Here is an 18702-nt window from a genome sequence, read left to right on the forward strand (position 1 = left end):
ATCTATTATTGCTTATAGGAATGCTTGTGATTTTTGCACATTGATTTTGTATCCTGAGACTTTGCTGAAGTTGCTTCTCAGCTTAAGGAGATGTGGGGCTGAGACGATGGGGTTTTCTAAATATACAATCATGTCATCTGTGAACAGGGACAATTTGACTTTATCTCTTCCTATTTGAATACCCTTTATTTCTTCCTCTTGCCTGATTGCCCTGGCCAGAACTTCCAATACTATGTTGAATAGGACTGGTAAGAGAGGGCCTCCTTGTCTTATGCTGGTTTCCAAAGGGAATGCTTCCAGCTTTTTCCCGTTCGGTATGATATTGACTGTGGGTTTGTCATAAATGGCTCTTATTATTTGAGATACTTTCCATCAATACCCAGTTTATTGAGAATTTTTAGCATGAAAGGGTGTTGAATTTTATCAGAGGCCTTTTCTGCATCTATTGACGTAATCATGTGTTTTTTGTAATGCTTTCTGTTTATGTGATGAATTACATTTATTGATTTGTGTATGTTAAACCAGTCTTGCATACCAGGGATGAAGCTGACTTGATGGTGGTGGACAAGCTTTTTGATGTGCTATAAAGCAGCATTTCTTTGCCACCTGGGCAGATCATCTGCTTGATCAAGTACTTAGTTTCAGAAACCACCAAATGGAGTGGAGAGAAAGGAAGGGATCCCCTATCCCCACCCCAGCCATCTAGATTAAGAAAAGCCAATTGAGTGGACAGTAGCACAGCCTAGTCACCTTATGGACAAACTTCCTAGGAAAGAACCTGTCCCATCTATTCTACTTATCACTCTCATTTGAGGTTCCGGCCACAGGTGAGTTTCTGCAAAATGTCATCAGTATCAGAAAATGTTAGCGCCAAAGAAAACCTAAAGAATAGGTACCTTTTCCTTTGTTTTAAGATGTGTCCCAATATATTTTTCTGTACTATCCAATTTGTTCCTCAGAAAAATTTTGTGGAAAAACTATAGTAAGAACAGTGTTCCTCATTTCACAGTGAGGAAGCTGGAGATCAGCTGAAGGTGAAGGGACAGTTCCCCACTAGGACTGAACCAGAGCTAGACTTCTGACCTGCAGGGTCTTAGCCCAGCAAGCCACACTTTAGCTATCCCTGACAGTCCCAACTAGGCCAACAGCATGTCCCACCCACTTCAATGCTTCCATGGCACGTGTCCCAGTGTTAGGAGCATGTTATTTATGTGATTATTTGTTTAGCGTGTCACCCTAGAACATAGGGATTCTAACATCAGAAACAGTCTTAAAATCCTTATGATTCTAATGTCAGAAATCCTATCTTTAGGAACAGCAGGGAAGCAAATGGTCAGGATCTAGTGACCTTTAGTTACAAAGAAGTAGGTGAAAGTGTGGGCTGAGGCTACTCTCAGTGTCTACCCTACATGGATGGGGCAGAAGTGAACAGGCTAACATGCTGCATGTTTCTCCTAAACATAGTTCCTCCTGTGTCTGTTTTCAGACCTTAGCTTGCTGCTGGAAATGGCCCTCTCAGTGGACTCTTCGTGGCATCGGTGGCAGTGGAGAGTCAGAGATGGCTTCCCCGATTGTCCATCAGAAACCACACCGCTGCTCTCTCCTGAGAAAGGGAGACAGAGCTACAACTTGACACAGCAGCGGGTCGTGTTCCCCAACAACAGTATATTCCATCAAGATTGGGAAGAGGTCTCCAGGAGATATCCCGGCAACAGAACCTGCACAACCAAATACACCCTCTTCACCTTCCTGCCCCGGAACCTCTTTGAGCAGTTTCATAGGTACAGATCCACTTATCTGAACAATACTCTTTTTAGATAAAGAGTCTCATTCTGTTCCCAAGGCTAGAGTGCAGTGGTGCAGTCTTGGCTCACTGCAACCTCCACCTCCTGGGTTCAAGTGAATCTCCCACCTCAGCCTCCCAAATAGCTGGGACCACAGGTGAGCACCACCATGCCTGGCAAATTTTTGTACTTTTATGTAGATATGGGGTTTTGCCACATTGCCCAACCTGGTCTCTAACTCCTGGGCTCCAGGGATTTGCTTGCTTCAACCTCCCAAAGTGCTGGGATTACAGGAGTGAGCCACCACACCTGGCCAAAAATACATATTTTAAACAAGTATTTACCACTTAGATAAACTCAGAGATACTACCCTCTGGGGGCTGCCTTTCCTTTAATATCTAAATACATTTATCTTAAGAAGTTTTTGTTGTTCATTCTTTAATTCAACAAATATCTGTCAGGTTCTACTCTGTCTCAAGCCGTGAGCTGGGAGCTAGAGATACATAAAAAAATAGACAGGCAGAGAGAAAGTGTCCTTATTGAATATATTGTCTAGTAAAAGAGACAGTCATTAGTTTTTTAATTATATAAATTGATGTAAAGTTGTAAGTAGAATAGATACTTCTAAGGAGAGGTATATGGTGCTATTATAGTGAATAATAAGGAAATCTTGGCCTAGTTAAGGATGTCAGGGAATTGAAGTATAACATGAAAGAGAGACAGCATTACCTGAGTGAAAAGGGACAACAGAAGTCAGCAGAAGACCTGCAGACAGAGCTGCACATGCCAAGGCATTGTGGCAAGAGAGAGCAAGATGCACGTGGAAAACTTGAAGATATCAGCAACTCTTTTGAGATAATGTATGAGATCATTTTAAATTAAAAGTTATGTGCTTATATATAATCCTCAATATTGTAATTCTTATTATAAGTGACCGTTTACTAAGCAACTGCTATGCTCCAGAGCCCTCTACTGTGTATCATGCAAAAATTACATATCATGTAATATTTATGGGACCCCTTTAAAGTCGATAATACTATCCCCATTTTGTGCAAGAGGAAATAAGCTCAAAAAACTCACACAACTAGTAAATAACAGGAACAGAATTTAAAACTAGATGGTTTTCCGTTCCTGAGAATAATCATCTCCAGTCTCATCCGTAAGAATGACAGAAGAACTTTGGGGACTTAGGGGGAAAGGGTGAGGAGGGGAGAGGAATAAAAGACTACAAATTAGGTGCAGTGTATACTGCTCGGGTGATGGGTGCACCAAAATCTCACAAATCACCACTAAAGAACTTATTCATGTAACCAAACACCACCCCAATAATCTATGGAAATAATAAGTAAATCTAGATGGGTTTGGCTTCAAAGCCATTACCATAATGTTGGAGGTGACACTGAAGGAGAATGTTTAGTTGATCAAGGCCAAACAGTAGGGAAGAAATGGGGGAGAAAGTACATTTTTCTTCTCCATAGTGTTTACTCACACTTCGCTTGCCCCTCCAGATGGGCTAACCTCTATTTCCTGTTCCTGGTGATTTTGAACTGGATGCCTTCCATGGAAGTCTTCCACAGAGAAATCACCATGTTACCACTGGCCATTGTCCTGTTCGTCATCATGATCAAAGATGGCATGGAGGACTTCAAGAGACACCGCTTTGATAAAGCAATAAACTGCTCCAACATTAGAATTTATGAAAGGTAAGAGAAACCATCCCTGTGTTCTTTCTTGCAAATGGGTTATGCAAACTCATCAGCATAGCCTCAGGATGAGTCTCTTTTCTTCCATTTTATTTTTCTAAATTATTTAACTCACTGATTCTCAAGTGGGGGTGATTTTGACCCCTAGTGAGCATTTAGTGATGTCTGAAGACACTTTTGGTTGTCATACTGGGAGTGGGGGGTACTACTGACATCTAGTGGGTAAAATCCAGGGGTGCTGCTAAATATCCTATGATACACAGAATAGCCCTGGGGAAGAATTATTATCCTGTCAAAATGTCAATAGTGCTGAGGCTGAGAAAACTTGTTTAATTTGTATAAGCACTTATTTTATTAAGCACACCGATGCAGTATTATTAAAGGTGAGTTGAAAGCTTAAGAATTAAACTCTAGGATGGCTGGATTACCTTGGGAGACTAAGTTCAGGAGAAACTTTTTGGAGGATGTCAAGCAGTGTCTCCCAAACCAAGAAAATGTCTGCCATTTTAAAGCCTCGGTTGCTTGGGTTGAAATTCTTGCTTTTAGAACCTGGTAGGTTTTAGGACCCAGAGTTGGTACACCTGTTCTTGGCTGCCCAGGGTGGAAAAGGAAGACACCTGTGGATGACGTCTACATTCCAACAGGTGGAGTCTCAAACAAGTAGAAGGAAGTAACTTGGTGGATACACACCTGTTCTGTGCAGGCTCTTTCCTCCTCATGTTTCTCCCCTGGGGTTCGCAGCCTGGCTTTTCATTTTTAGTATCCTTCTGAAAGAAGAGAGAAAAATTTTCAGCAGAGAAGGCAAGCGAAAGATGAAAATTAAATTATGAAAATTAAAAAGGCAACATTGAGCAGAGATGAAAAAGGAAGGGAGGAAAAGGTGGAAAAGAAAAGAGGACAAGAAACGAGTGGTGGTCTCTAACCTGCCCTTTGAAGGATGGTCTCACAAAGAGAACCCCAACAGACATCATCGTGGGAATCAAATCAAGACCAGCAAGTACACCGTGTTGTCCTTCGTCCCCAAGAACATTTTTGAGCAGCTACACCGGTTTGCCAATCTCTATTTTGTGGGCATTGCGATTCTGAATTTTTTCCCTGTGGTCAATGCTTTCCAGCCTGAGATTAACATGATACCAGTCTGTGTGATCCTGGCAGTCACTGCCATCAAGGACGCTTGGGAAGACCTCCGAAGGTACAAATCGGATAAAGTCATCAATAACCGAGAGTGCCTCATCTACAGCAGGTAAAGCATAAAACTCCGGGGAAGTCTTGGGCCCAGCCTGATCTTTTTGTGGCTGCTACCACTGCAGTTACTGTTTGTAGAAGAGATGGAGTAGGGAAATATCATTATTTTGTTTCAGGGAAGCTGTTCAGTTCTCTACAGTGAGGATTATAGTCTACAATCCAAAACAAAAGGATTGAGTCAGTCTTTTAAAACTAGGAGGTCTTCATTATGTAGCATTTTCTTCGCTGTTTCAAATGTGTCTAACATTTAAGAGTTTTGCATATATTCTTATCTCTTCTTAACCCAGTGTGTGGCCATGAGCACCTTTAAAGCTGGTTGAGGACACCGGGAAGGAAGAGGCATCACTGTTTTTCAGGGGAGCAATGGAGTATTGTGTTAGGAGAACCAGAACAGGAGACACATTGCCTGGGTTGAACAGCCTCCAGTACTTACTAACTGCCTGACTTTAGACAAGCAATATAACCTTCTCGGAAATTCATTTTGTAATTCATAAAATTTGAACTGTTCCTGAGGTGGTTGTAAGAGTTGCAGGAGATAATTATTAGAAAATGCTTAACACTATATCTGATATACAACACATGCTCAGTAAATGCAAGCTGAAATTGCAATAGTTTTAGAATGTAAAACCCAATATTTCCTTCATCACTGTTTTTGAGAGATATCTTTGATGTTGTCTCAACCAAAGCAAAGACTGCACACCACCTGTCCTGAAGCTGAGAAACCTTGTTTTAACTTGTGTAAGTGCTCATATTATTAAGCACATGGATGCAATATTAATTATTTAGGGTGAGTTGAAATCTGAAGAATTAAACTCTAGGATGACTGGATTATCTGATATCATTAGACATTTATTTGGTGTCATTTTATACATGTCATTGTTCTACAAAGGTTCCATTGAGCAAATGACTAAATTAGGTTGTCAGGATAGGACATGCTTTCACTTGGCAAGGAAAGAAGACAGAGTTAGAGTGTGTCTCAACTTTGTGACAACCCACGTAGTCCTAAAAGAAGCAAGGGAGTTAAGTCTGGGCTTACAGAGAGACTAGAGGTACAAAGCACCTTCAGAGCTAGCAGTTGGCAGCCTAAGATGATCCAGTCTCTAGCAAGTAGGAGTTTGACTTCTTGCTGAACATGGAAAACATCCATGTCTCACAGGCAGTACCCTAGGCAGTCTCATTCCGTCTTACTCTTCACCTCAGTTCAGCAGACATTCCGCATTGGCTCTGGTCCTTGTTAGAATAAAAGACGCTTGCTTCAAGGTATGTACTCCAGCCATTTAGGCACCGCTTACTTCTAAGGAGGGGTTCTCTTCTCCAGGGGACTGAAAGGTGGCCAGCTTGGAGCTGGCTGCTGAAAGGGTTTATGAGCCAAACTCCACTTGGAAAATGGTAGCCAGGGGAAACCTCCAAGATGAGTATCTAATACAATGACTTTAGATGATATTTACCAATATCATCAAAGAACCCCCGCAAGAAACTCCATGTTCATCCCTCAGCAGCAAATGAGCTTCTCCTCTCTTTGCTTGGAGGGACACAGTTGCATGTTCACAAAAATTTATCTGAAGGGTAATTTTTCCCCAGCTAGATCTAATTGTCTTGAATATTGTGAGCACACTGGACAGCCAGAGTTAAGATTTAGTCATTCCTCACCTTTGAATATGAAAATTATAAAGAAAGGATGAAATCACTGCTGGGGTGTGATGCCTTTCTTTGAAGAGGCAGTTTTTGAGAAAGCGTTGTTTTTCTTTCTTTCTTTCTTTCTTTTTTGAGACAGAGTCTTTGTCTGTCACCCAGGCTGGAGTGCAGTGGCGCCATCTTGGCTCACTGCAAGCTCCACCTGCCAGGTTCCGCCATTCTCCTGCCTCAGCCTCCCGAGTAGCTGGGACTACAGGCGCCCACCACCACGCCTGGCTAATTTTTTGTATTTTTAGTAGAGACAGGGTTTCACTGTGTTAGCCAGGATGTTCTCAATCTCCTGACTTCGTGATCCGCCTGCCTCGGCCTCCCAAAATGCTGGGATTACAGCCGTAAGCCACTGCGCCTGGCCGAGAAAGCATTGTTTTTCTTTTGGCACCAATCCACAGTCACTTTTTGTTTTCCACCTTACTCTCTTGTTTTCTTCCATGGAATATATACAGTGGCGAGCCAGGAAGCTGGGCCCTCAGGAAGGAATGCACGTGGGCTGCAGTGAGCCTGGTCCTGTTCTCCTGGCTCTACCAGAATATCACAGAATCATGGCTTGGTTCTTGGGAATAATCTGTGTGGATTAGACTACAGACTCACCTCTGTTGGGAGCTGGCTGGACCTAGGCCAGGCTGCTGTTGTTCTGTTTCCAAAACAGCTTCCAGGGAACATTGGGAAACCAAGATGATAACAATCTAGAAAAAAGAAACATTAGTCCACCAGCTCACCGGTAGGGAGGAGCATGAAGCTTTCATAGCAGTATTTCCCAACGTGTTTTCAGTGGAATAACAGTGACAAAGCAATAGTCTCTGAAAAAATATGTGCATGGCCAAATTATATATGCTGGCCCTCCTCCAATGGACCCATAGCCCATGAAGGACTAAGAATAGACACAGCAAAGAAACCTGTTCGTCTTTGATTAACACAGTGTTGCTTTAAATTTACTGGGCTTTGGAAATATTTTTTAATATCTAAGTTTGGGAATTTTTACTTTTTCAAGTATACAAAAATAATTGGCCACAGGGACCAGATAGGTAATTAAATTGACTGAATAGCTTCCAAAAAGCAATATTACTCTTGGACTGATAAACGGCCAATGACATTTGGCATCAGTGTTAGGAGGCAATAGGGAATGGTGGTGACTATGGCAAAGTGGAGAGGCCATGCATTTATCCCAGGAGGCAGAGCTGGTCACTTAGCTCCTGCTAATTGTTATTATGTAGAAGTATAGGCCTAGTGTTGCCAGATTGAGCTTTATTAGGGCAGCTAAAAATTAATATTTTTATTTGAAATAACCTGACTTTTAACTGGTTTTATGTTACTTTGTAACTGATGTAATTTTTTCAAACACTTCAGACCTATTTTTTTGAACCTAAAGTTCTATTTTGCCTATGAGCCCAAAAACTTGCAAACTCTGCTTCAAAATGTTCTATAAATCTGGAGTCTCTGCAAAAGAATAATAAGGTTCTTTTCTTGTTGGTGCTTTTTTGAGATGGGCAGTAGGGGCAGGGGTCTTGGTACGTTGCCCAGGCTGGTCTAGAACTTGGCTCAAGCTGTCCTCTTGCTTTAAACTCCCAAGTAGGTGGTATTGCAGGCACGCTATCACTTCTGGCCCTAGGTTCTTCTTTTGAAGTTCATCCTCAAGGGCCAGAGAGAGGGTATGACCTTGAGTTAAGAATGCAGGCCTGGGAGGCAGAGGCCTGTAGTCTAGGCCCAGATCTCAGACTATTAATAGCTTAGGAAAGTCATTTAAATATATAGACCTTAGTTTCTACTTTTGCAAAATTTGAGAGTCAGACTAGATCTTGTCCTGTGAGATGCACTAAGAAAGAACAGAACCCATAGCCAAATAAATTTACCCATTAATAGAATAAAGGTTGTAGAATGACCCTCAGTAAGTAGCCTATCAGTTTTGTTTAACCCAGCTGTCAGTTGAGATGTTCTTTGCCACAGTAGGAGAAACTTCCATTTTAACAGGTTTAAACAACGAAGAGACTTCCTTGGCTTAAGTCACTACAAATGTCCTGAGGTGGGAGGGTGATCAGCATGGTTCAATCAGCATCCTAGATCCATCTCTCACCAGTCCTTTTCATTCAGCCCTCCTTAGCATCATCTTAACTCTCGGGCAGACTTCTTTCATGGCAAGGAAATGGCTGCAGCAGCTCCAGCCCTCACATCTACATGTGATTGTGTACGAAAAGAGAAAGAAAGACACTTCTGGTAGCCATCTTGGAAGGTCAAGGAAGCTTACTACTCCCTAGACCCTCTTCACATCTCAGCGGCCTCACATGCTCATCCCTGAACCGGTCCCTAGAGGCAAGAGATGGGATTGTACTAACAAGGTTATAACACCTGAGCCACAGCCCCACCCACAGAGCCCAGCATGAAGTCAGCTTCCCTGAAAGCCTATGGGCCATTCCAGGAAGATGTAAAAGCCAAAGTTTTTTTTAAAACGAGATAGTTTCCAATAGAATGAGGAACAGATGTTGGAGAAGCCACCTCAATGTCCTCAACACTATCACTTTAAAATATTTTTGAGCCTTGACTCTTCGTAAATTGCTTTCCACATATTAACAGGAATATACACATCTTTGGACATTCTATACTATATGTCCCTAAAGTTTTTCCACCTCTGAAGTGGATTGATTCTATGAAAGACCCCAGCAGAGGAAGCTAGGACATGCTATTAAATAGATAAGTGTTAGTTATTATCTTAACTGATGGATGCCAAAAGACATACCCTTTTGCCATATCAAGGACACATGGCAGATGTCAGGAAAAGACTACAAGATCTAACAGGACAATTTTCTTTTCTGGGAAGCAACATAAGAAATTACATCTCATGCCCTAGCCCTATCCATTTTATTTGTTTCACCTCAGATTTACACATTTGAGCAACTGATTTTTTTTTTTTTTCATTTTTGTGCAATTGAATACTAGAGCCCTTGGAATTTTGCTCATGACCTAAGCCCATGCATCATCCAGCCTAGACTTAGGCTGTGAGGAAATGTCTTTTTGCAAACAGCAGAAGCCTTGTTAACAGAATTACAATCCCATTAGAGCATTTTCTTTTAATATAGCAACTGTGTTTGTGGTCTAAAGGTGACCCATTAATCAGATTTATGGAATGACTTCGAGGAGAGATTAGCTTCAGAATTGTATTAGTTTAGTTTCTCCCAGGGCTCAGTTTAATGAATTTAGAAACCATACCAGCAAGAGGTTTGTATTTTTCCATCCAGCTTAGTAAATTTTTATTTGTATTCAGAAAACATGCAGTACAGAGCAGGGAATGGGAACCGGGGGAATCCAGGGTGGTTTTTGTTCCCTAATGTAATAAAACATAAGCCCTCCACAGTTTCAGCAGCTGGTCACTCACTTATTCATCTGTTCAGCAAATATTAATTCGAGACTTAGTGTGTGCATTGTCATGGCAAACCTTATGTGCCCTCAAAGGACTCTCAGTCTAGGGGTCACGAGGAACTTACAAATAGCTACAATGTCCTACCTGCAAAGGGACACAGAAGTGCAGAGGATGTGGTGACCCACCCACCTGCAGGAACCATCAAGGCCAAAGGAAGCTTTCAGTAAAGAGGTAAAACTTTAGGAGAGCCCTGAAGGAGGAGCAACATTTAGCCAGGCAGAGGGAACATATTTCAGCTCACAGCCTGTTCCTGTGTCAATGAAATGTTGTATGGGTGGTTTTTGCTGGTATTAGAAAGACCAGGACCAAGAAATGATAGAAACTTAGGGGAAGAATAATACAGGTTAGATTTTTTTTTTAAATCTGACTTTTTACCGAGACTTAGAGCATCTCTCTTCTGTAAGTCAGGCATCTGCTACAATAAACAGCTTTCTGACAGTGTAGTACCGAGGGCCTAGTCTGGCCTGCAACCTGTTTTCTTTTGTCTGTGAGTTGCCTTTTGCACCCGTGTCCTCAGGAAAACCTAGAAGGGAGGAAGCCAGAGGTCCTGATCCTGGTTATGTCACTAATTAACTACATGACCTAAATGAAGCCACTTAAGCAGTTGGGGACCCATGTGTCTCATCTTTAAATAGTGATCATGATATCTCCCTGGCATATTTTGTGAAAAGGTGTTAAGATGACATGCAAGAGGGCTTGAAAATAAAGAAGCTACAGAAATAAACTTCAAAATGCAATGCCACAGGGTGAGTAAAGCAATGACCTTACTGGATGCTTGGCATGGAGGGCTTAGACATGGGACCTGGGCTTTTCCCAGAGTTGCCATTTACCAAATGTGTAGCCTATATAGATATTTGATCACTTGAGCCTCCATTTCAACCTATATAAAATGGGGCCCATACTGGCACCTAACTCCCAGGGTCACGTGGATCCAATGAGATTATCTTTATAAATTGTTTAGCTCAGTGCCGGCACTGTAAGTAGTACTAAGTAATTTTTTTTTTTTTTTTTTGAGCCCAGGCTGGAGTGCAATGGTGCAATCTTGACTCACTGCAACCTCTGTCTCCCAGGCTGGGGATTCTCCTGCCTCAGCCTCCCGAGTAGCTGGGATTACAGGCATGCACCACCATGTCCGGCTAATTTTTGTATTTTTTGTAGAGATGAGGTTTCACCATATTGACCAGGCTGATCTCAAACTCCTGACCTCAAGTGGTCCTCCCACTTCGGTCAGTCTCCCAAAATACTGGTATTATGGCGTGAGGCCTGGCCAGTAATTTTTTTTTTTTTTTTTTTTTTTTTTTTTTTTTTTTTTTTTTTGTATTTCCGATCATCTCAAGCTTAATTTTTTCAATGCCAACCCCAGCCTGAGTCTTCATCTTTTTTGCTGTGTGTCCTACACATACAAGGGTGGAATTGCTAGTTTTATTGGTAAAAGCCAAGGACATTCACTGAGCCACAGATACCAGTGGACAGGGTTATAATGATTTAAAAGCAAAATCTATGCTTTGCGCTCTCATTTTGTCCTGCTAGTCTGTGTGGCAGGATTTTAAAATCTGAATTTAGCAGACGTCTCTAGGGGTTAGCCGTCTTTCTTTCCTTTCTATCCACAGCACACTTGAACATACCCACACCAAGATTTAGATTCAGGAAAAGGATGTAAGTGGCCTCATCTGACTCATAGCCTCAGCACTTGGTCCAACTCAACTTCTTAACATAGACTCTACATTAGAATATCGTATTTGTACAGCTGTTAATAAAGCTGCAATTTGGTACTAATATTTCCTCTGAATAACAGCCCTCAAGGAAACCCCCAAAGCAGATGAACTGATTGACCAGGCAGAATTTAAGCTTTACCAGGGCTATTTGAACATCAAAATACAGTCACAAGCCTATCTTCACCCTAAAACTATATTCTGGGGTTGCTGCAGGTATTAAATGAGTTACTGCTTGTAAAAGGCTTAGCTTTGTGCCTGGCATCCTGTGGCACTCATAAAATGTTAGCTTAAACATTGCTAAGGAGAGTTTGATAGCCTTGATAGGCAGAAGAAGTCATCATGAGCTTAACCCAAGAGGAGTAAGAAAGAATGACCACTGGCTGGAGTTTGGAACTGCATGAAAGAAGACAAAAAAAAATCTTTAACCATAGAACTTGACTCCAAGCTCCAATAATATAACAAAATGGGCCTCAGGGAGGACTCTGAAAAATGCAGACAACAGAAAAACATCCATTATCATTTGAAGCCTGGCTATGAAAAGTGCCATTGGCTGGACTTACAGACCAGCAGATCATTGCATCCAGCCCTCAGGCCTTTGCTCTGCACTTGGCACCAACAAACCAGGCTCCTTTCTGAAGCATCCATTTTGCAGGTGCCCACGTTACTCCCACTGCCTCACCCTGTGCTCACAGAAGGCCATACACCATTTGGGCCAATTCAGCTTGTCATTTCAGGAGAGAATGTTTTAGGTCGTCCCCAAAACTCACTGAGTGGGAGAGTCATAAAACAAGAATTCAGGTATCCCTGCTGCTCTGCACTCTTGTCATCAGGCATGATTTTTATGTCCACGGGTGAGGATTTATGGCCTCTGTTTTGCCATTAAGGAAATCGGAATTCCAAAAGGTGAGGCTCCTGTTCTCAACCCAGCCTCTGCTAGGTTTATGTCACCTTCTTCTGAGGCTCAATCAGCTTCTTGCCTCACTCCAAAACAGAGCCACGAGACCATGCTGAGCCATGTCGCTCCCACCACCATCATTCATCTGTCCTTGTAGACACACCTGTGTGACCTTATGCGCGTTAGATAACTGTCTGAGCCTGTTTCATCATCTGTGAAATAGGGATAATGATAACGATATAAAGCTATTTCATTACTAGGCAGCTAACCTTTAATAGAGGTTAAATGCTGGGTTCCTTATAGGTACTCAATACATGTAAGCTAATAATTTAATTTATCATTATTAGAAGTCTCCACTAGGGTATCTATAACAACAAAAAAAGATAGATGTTAAAATGGCCAAAGGTTATGAAAAACTGCCTTTCTACTACCTGTATTCAAGAAAAACATACACGGAATCAATTGATATTTACTGAACACTCCCCCATGTGCTAAACACTATACCCAACTCTGTGTGCATATAGAAATATAAGACCCAGGATCATTGCAGCTCTTAGCAAGCTTCTTACATACTTTAAAATGGAAGATGCACACGACAATTAGGAAATAGGATGCTAATATGCAGGGAAGTGTGGCAACAAGATGTGCACCATCGTGTCCAGTGCCCAGGATTAAAAAGAGAAAGGCAGCATTTGGATCTGCAGGCGTTAAAGGATGAGCATTTGGGAGACAATTCATGATCTTGAATACCCCCAATCTGAAGAATTGCACCCTGTGGCTATGACCTTGCTGGATGGCACCTGCGACTTCTGTGTCTTCTGAAGCACAGTGTTGCCATGGCCATCACTGGTGACATTCTACGTGCAGTTCTGCTTTCTTTACTGCCACCACATGGTCAGAAAGGTCAGGAGTAGGTTATCCCCAGACCTGGGGCTTCAAACATCCTCCCCGTATAAAGAACTTTATACTGTATGAATGTAACCCAAATGTTCCAGCCCTCACTAGCTTCTGGGTATGAATGAGGTCACATTAACAAAAACGTCCCAATGACATGCCATTCAGCTCTAATCTGCTTACTTAAGACTTCAGTCCTCCCACCCTAATCCTCAACTCTCCACGGATGTATCTGGAGATTCTCAGATTGGTAAATATTACATGTGTCCTCCACTATTTCTAGCCCAGCCAGGGGTCCTGGTCACCCCCTTCCCCCAACCCCTGCCGCTTCTCTGGCCTCAGCTGTTTCTTTCTGGTGCTTCCCTGAGCCCTGCAAGTCTAATCCACCTCCCCAACCCCATTGTGATCTGTAGGTCACACAGGTTGTAAGCAGGGAAACCAGGATTCAAAGCCTCTCTCGATCCCTATGCTGCAGTCATTCCCTCCGGCATTCCTCTCTCACCCTGAGTTAGCGACATGGCACTGAGCATTCTGGGCTGGTATTTGAGCTTCCTAAAGGACAGCCCGGGTCAGCTCATCATCCTATGTGGAATGGGAAGTTCTGCAAGATAACTAATACTTCTGACAAATCCCCTCTACACTAGTTGCCTGGAACTCTTTTAATAAAATCCAGATACTTGAGAAATGGAGCCTTCAGCATCCTCTCCTCCCTCTGTTTTCCCTTTGACCTGCTCCCCGATGGCATCCAGTTGGCATCCTCTTAATAATCCCTATCTCCTCTCAGAAAGCCGTTTAGCACTGCACTAGTTAATTTTCCTCGTGGCAGAATCTGCCAGATGGAGTCATCGTCCCAGGCCATGTTGATTTGTCTGATTTTTAAACAGCAGTGAACATCGCATAAAACTAAAATAGCAGTCATTCCCAGGTGTGGACCCACTAGCAGGGGGACAATCCAGCGTGTGTGTATGTGTCCACCTGGGGCAGCTGTTTCAAACAGGGTGGATTAATGAGAGCATGACTTCTGCTGGCGGGTCCTGGCCAGCTGCTGGTCTCCCCTGGGCTTCACTCAGTGCAGGAGCATGCTGCTTTTCTGCATCAGCAGGATTCGGCCAGTCATCACCTCCCCTGACTGAACCCCCTTGGGCTGTGTGCATCCCTGACTTTTCTGCAGACATGGTCCTGACAGTGGAGGAGACAAAGTGGACACTGGAGATTCAAGAGACCAGCATAAAGTGGCCCAGGGCAAGAAGGAAATGCCCCTGATCTCATTTTTTAATCCCTAAAATTCCTACAAAATGTGCCTCTGATTCCATAACATAACTAAGTTTAGTTACTATAAATAAAATTCTTCAAATTTTTTACCAGCCAAACTACTAAACTGTTTCCCATAATTTCTTTTTTAATGAATGCCCCCAAAGTCATATGGATCTCATAGCTTTATTGTTCCTAGATGCCTACCAGGGTATCCTGGAGGTATGTGTGCTTCTGTTTGAGAAGAGCTTCCCTGGAACTGGGCAATCTCTGTCTCTGGGAAGGTAAACCCACAAAAGAGACTGAGAATATTTCTTCACCACTGCAGGCGATCCTAAGGAAGAGAGGATTATGTCTAAAGGAAAGACAGACAATTATGACCAGTACAGCAGTGACCTCCTTGGGATCCAGCAAGTAATGTAAAGAAGAGAGAGACTAGTCTGACTTACCACTTGTGGGTGGCTCCATTGATACTTAATGACAGGACTTGACAGCGCAATACTCCAGCCCAGCTCATAGAAGTGAGAGCTCGGAAAAACACATATGCCATAAGCTCCTCTCCATGGCACTCCATCTTCCAGCACCTTTATAACCTACATCCTAGAATAAGCAGTGCAGTCCTTTATTACAAACGGGAAGAATGAGATTCAGTGTTCACGGGTGGAGGTGCGTTGGCCTTGCCTTTGATATGCCTCTGTATGCAGATACTGGCCAACTAGCATTTACCAAAACCTTCAAAACTGGTGTGCTCTGAGAAGGTTGGCGATCAGGATTTCTCAGAATGGAAGGTGTTCTCCCTGAATCCAATCTCAAATACTGGGAAGAATGCTGAAATTATAGCAATCAGCTGATACCCCACATCCCCAAAGGCATTATCCAGTAGGACACAGAAGCAAAAGGAGGGGGGAAAAAAAGAGAAAGACAAGACAGAGTGAGTGATACATTCTTTGTTCCTTGGGACAATTTTGCTATAATATTTAAGAACATTTTAAAACACTCTCTCAAAAAGAAAACCCATCTCTCCTTCACCCTGTGAGATTCTTTTCTCACAGAGAGTATGGACCATTCCAGTGCCTATAAGTAGCCTTATACTTGGATATTTAATGGGTTTTCTCGGGGCTACTTTGAAGAAAAAAAATATCATCCCCTGAGTCAGCAGAGAGACCATGAAGTCTTTGACAGTTACAATGGCACTCTTAGTGAAGGAGTTTCCACCCTAAGTATATAAATAAACAACCCAAATGTTTAAATAATCGAATGTGTTTCCAAAATGGCACAGGGAAACAAATCTGGGGTGACTGCCCCTATTCTTCATAGAAAATAAAAGTGAGGGCTAGGGGGTGATGGGGATAGTTAATGGACACCAAAAAACAAAACAAAGCAAAACAAAATAGTTAGAAAGAATGATTAAGACCTAGTATGTGATAGCACAACAGGGTGACTATAGTCAATAATAATGCAATTATATATTTTTAAATAACTAAATGAATATAATTGGATTGTTTGTAACACAAAGGATAAATGCTTGAGGGGATAGATACCCTGTTTTCCATGATGTGATTATTACACATGGCATGCCTGTATCAAAGCATCTCATGTACCCCGTTAATATATATACCTACTATGTACCCACAAAAATTTAAAGGAAAAGTGATGTGGGTGGAGTGGAAGCACAGAACAAGCTGATCAACTGAAAGGTGCTTGGAAACCTGTCATGTACTTTCGCATGTAAGGAGGAATTATTACTAAAATGCTACAGATACATCACCCCCAAAATCCTCAGATTTTGGGGTCTCAGAGGGGTCTCAACAGTCATTTGGATGACATTTAACTGTGTCTGCGGCACTGAGCTCCCAGAGCGGCGGGGCAGTTCCGCAGAACCCTGGGTTCTTTCGAGTTCTAAAGTTGCTCCCCAATTCCAATGCCCCTGTTTATTTTATAGACTTGGCCTTCCAAATGGAAGCACCTTTATTTCAGGAGGCTGGGGAATCCTTCTAAGAAGACCTTTTATAACCAGGAAGATTAGATCTTAGGAAGACTTGTCTGAGGTTCTCCAGAGGGCCTCTAGGAAGGGAGGAAGACACCAAAACCCTCTTCCTCCTCAGGGACTTTTGTGATGTCAAAGGAGAAAAGTGGAATTCTATTCATGATTCTTTCTCTGTGGAAGAGTAGACGTGTCATGCCCAGACGTGCAGCTCAGATTCCAGCAGAAACAGAAACAAGAACATGCCCAGAGGCGCTCAGCATCAGTGGAGAAGCCCAGCAAAGGAAAGCCTGCCTCTCCAGGTCTGGCTGCCTTCAGAGGCACCCAGCTTCAAGTCAGCTGGGCTCAGTTATAAAGACCACATGTGGGATATTAGTTTGGTTTCAAATCCCACATTTAAAGCGGGACATTTCCAAATGCAGACAGATGAGCCCACACCTCCGGAACAGATCGTGAAACTGTGTCACATGAGGAATAATTGAGGGCACCTGGAAAGTTAAATTTGGCTTGGCATGCCCGAAAGTCTTCATGGGACACCTGACGAATGCCTTAAAATATTTAAAGAAGGGTGGAAGATGGAATAGACCATATTACCTGGAAGAGCAGAACTGTTTAAATATTTGGTTAAGGCAGAGGGAAGGCTTTCTGAAATGAGAGCTCTTTGAAAATAGAATGCGGCCAGAAGAGGTGGCTCACGCCTGTAATCCCAGCACTTTGGGAGGCCAAGGCAGGAGGATCACTTGAGGTCAGGAGTTTGAGACCAGCCTGGCCAATATGGTGAAACCCCATCTCTACTAAAAATATAGAAATTAGCTGGGCGTGGTGGCGGGCGTCTGTAATGCCAGCTACTCAGGAAGCTGAGGCAGGAGAATCGCTTGACCCCAGGAGGCAGAGGTTGCAGTGAGCCAATATCGTGCCACTGCACTCCAGCCTGGGCAACAGAGCAAGACTCCGTCTAAAAAAAAAAAAAAAAAAAAAAAAAAGGATGCATTGGATGCATTGCCTTGAGAAGTGTGGAGTTCCTTAGCTGGAGGTAGGAAGGCTGAGGCTGTGGTACCACCTGCAGGGAGACAGTATACCCAAGCAGTAAAAACTGTGGGCTTTGGTGTCAGGCTGCACCCAGGTTCAGGTTCCAGCTGTTTTTGTGACGACTTTGAAAAATTTCTTTTTGACCCCCAATTGCCTCATTTGTGAAATGGGTATAATAATATCTACTTCTGTGGGTTATTATGCAAAGTAAATGAAATGTGAATTAACACGAGCGCTTGGCAGGTAAGAAATGCTAAATGTGTCATTGTTCCTGTCACTATTATTATCTCAGCTTGATAAATTGGATAGGAAGATAAAATAATTTCCTCAGATTTCCTCAGATTTCTTCGGCCCTCTAATTCCACATTTACTGTGAGGTCTCATTTCGTCAAAACTCCTGGTAGCATCTTCCTAATTCCCTGACTGCCCAGAGTGTTCAGTTTCAGTGCGGCTCCGGATCTTCCTGGATAGTGGCAGATATCCTAGCCTTTCCTATTATCACTCTCCTTATAATCAAAAACAATCTTTCCCAAATCCCAGTTCCTTGAAACTCTATTTTCATTGGTAATAAGCAGCTATTCTGGTAAATGGTGGATATTAAGAGTAGTACCACATTAATATGACAACACAGTTACCTTCTCTTTTAAAATTTTTCTCTTGTAAGGAAGCAAGGGCTGAACACAGGACTTGGTCAAGAACTGGCTGTCAGGAAAAATTCTAAATGTTCATAAGAACAGATTTTGTTTTGTTGTTTTGTGTTTTGTTTTGTTTTGTTTGAGACAGAGTCTTGCTCTGTCTCCCAGCCTGGAGTACAGAGGCGCAATCTCAGCTCACTGCAACCTCCACCGCCCAGGTTCAAGCGATTCTCATGCCTCAGCCTCCTGAGCAGCTGGGACTACAGGCACACGCCATCACACCCAGCTAATTTTTGTATTTTTAGTAGAGACAAGGTTTCACATATTGGCCAGGCTGGTCTCGAACTCCTGACCTCATGATCCATCCACCTCAGCCTCCCAAAAATGCTGGGATTACAGATGTGAGACACCGCACCCAAAGACAGATCTGTACTAATGAGATTCTGTAGATTATGCCTGGCTA

At 42.7% G+C, this 18702-nt stretch overlaps 1 protein-coding gene across 1 annotated transcript in view; it reads left to right on the forward strand.

Moving 5' to 3' along the window:
* ATP10B (ATPase phospholipid transporting 10B (putative)) overlaps positions 1-18702 on the forward strand; it is a 283570-nt gene that overhangs the window by 146922 nt on the left and 117946 nt on the right. The window contains exons 4-5 of the mRNA XM_030927999.1: positions 1487-1781; positions 3293-3487. Of these exons, the coding sequence (XP_030783859.1) occupies positions 1507-1781; positions 3293-3487 (470 nt within the window). The 5' untranslated portion in view covers positions 1487-1506. The remainder of the gene's footprint in view (positions 1-1486; positions 1782-3292; positions 3488-18702) is intronic.

The sequence above is a fragment of the Rhinopithecus roxellana genome, chromosome 3 (genome assembly GCF_007565055.1).
Source record: "Rhinopithecus roxellana isolate Shanxi Qingling chromosome 3, ASM756505v1, whole genome shotgun sequence".
Lineage (NCBI taxonomy): Eukaryota > Metazoa > Chordata > Mammalia > Primates > Cercopithecidae > Rhinopithecus > Rhinopithecus roxellana.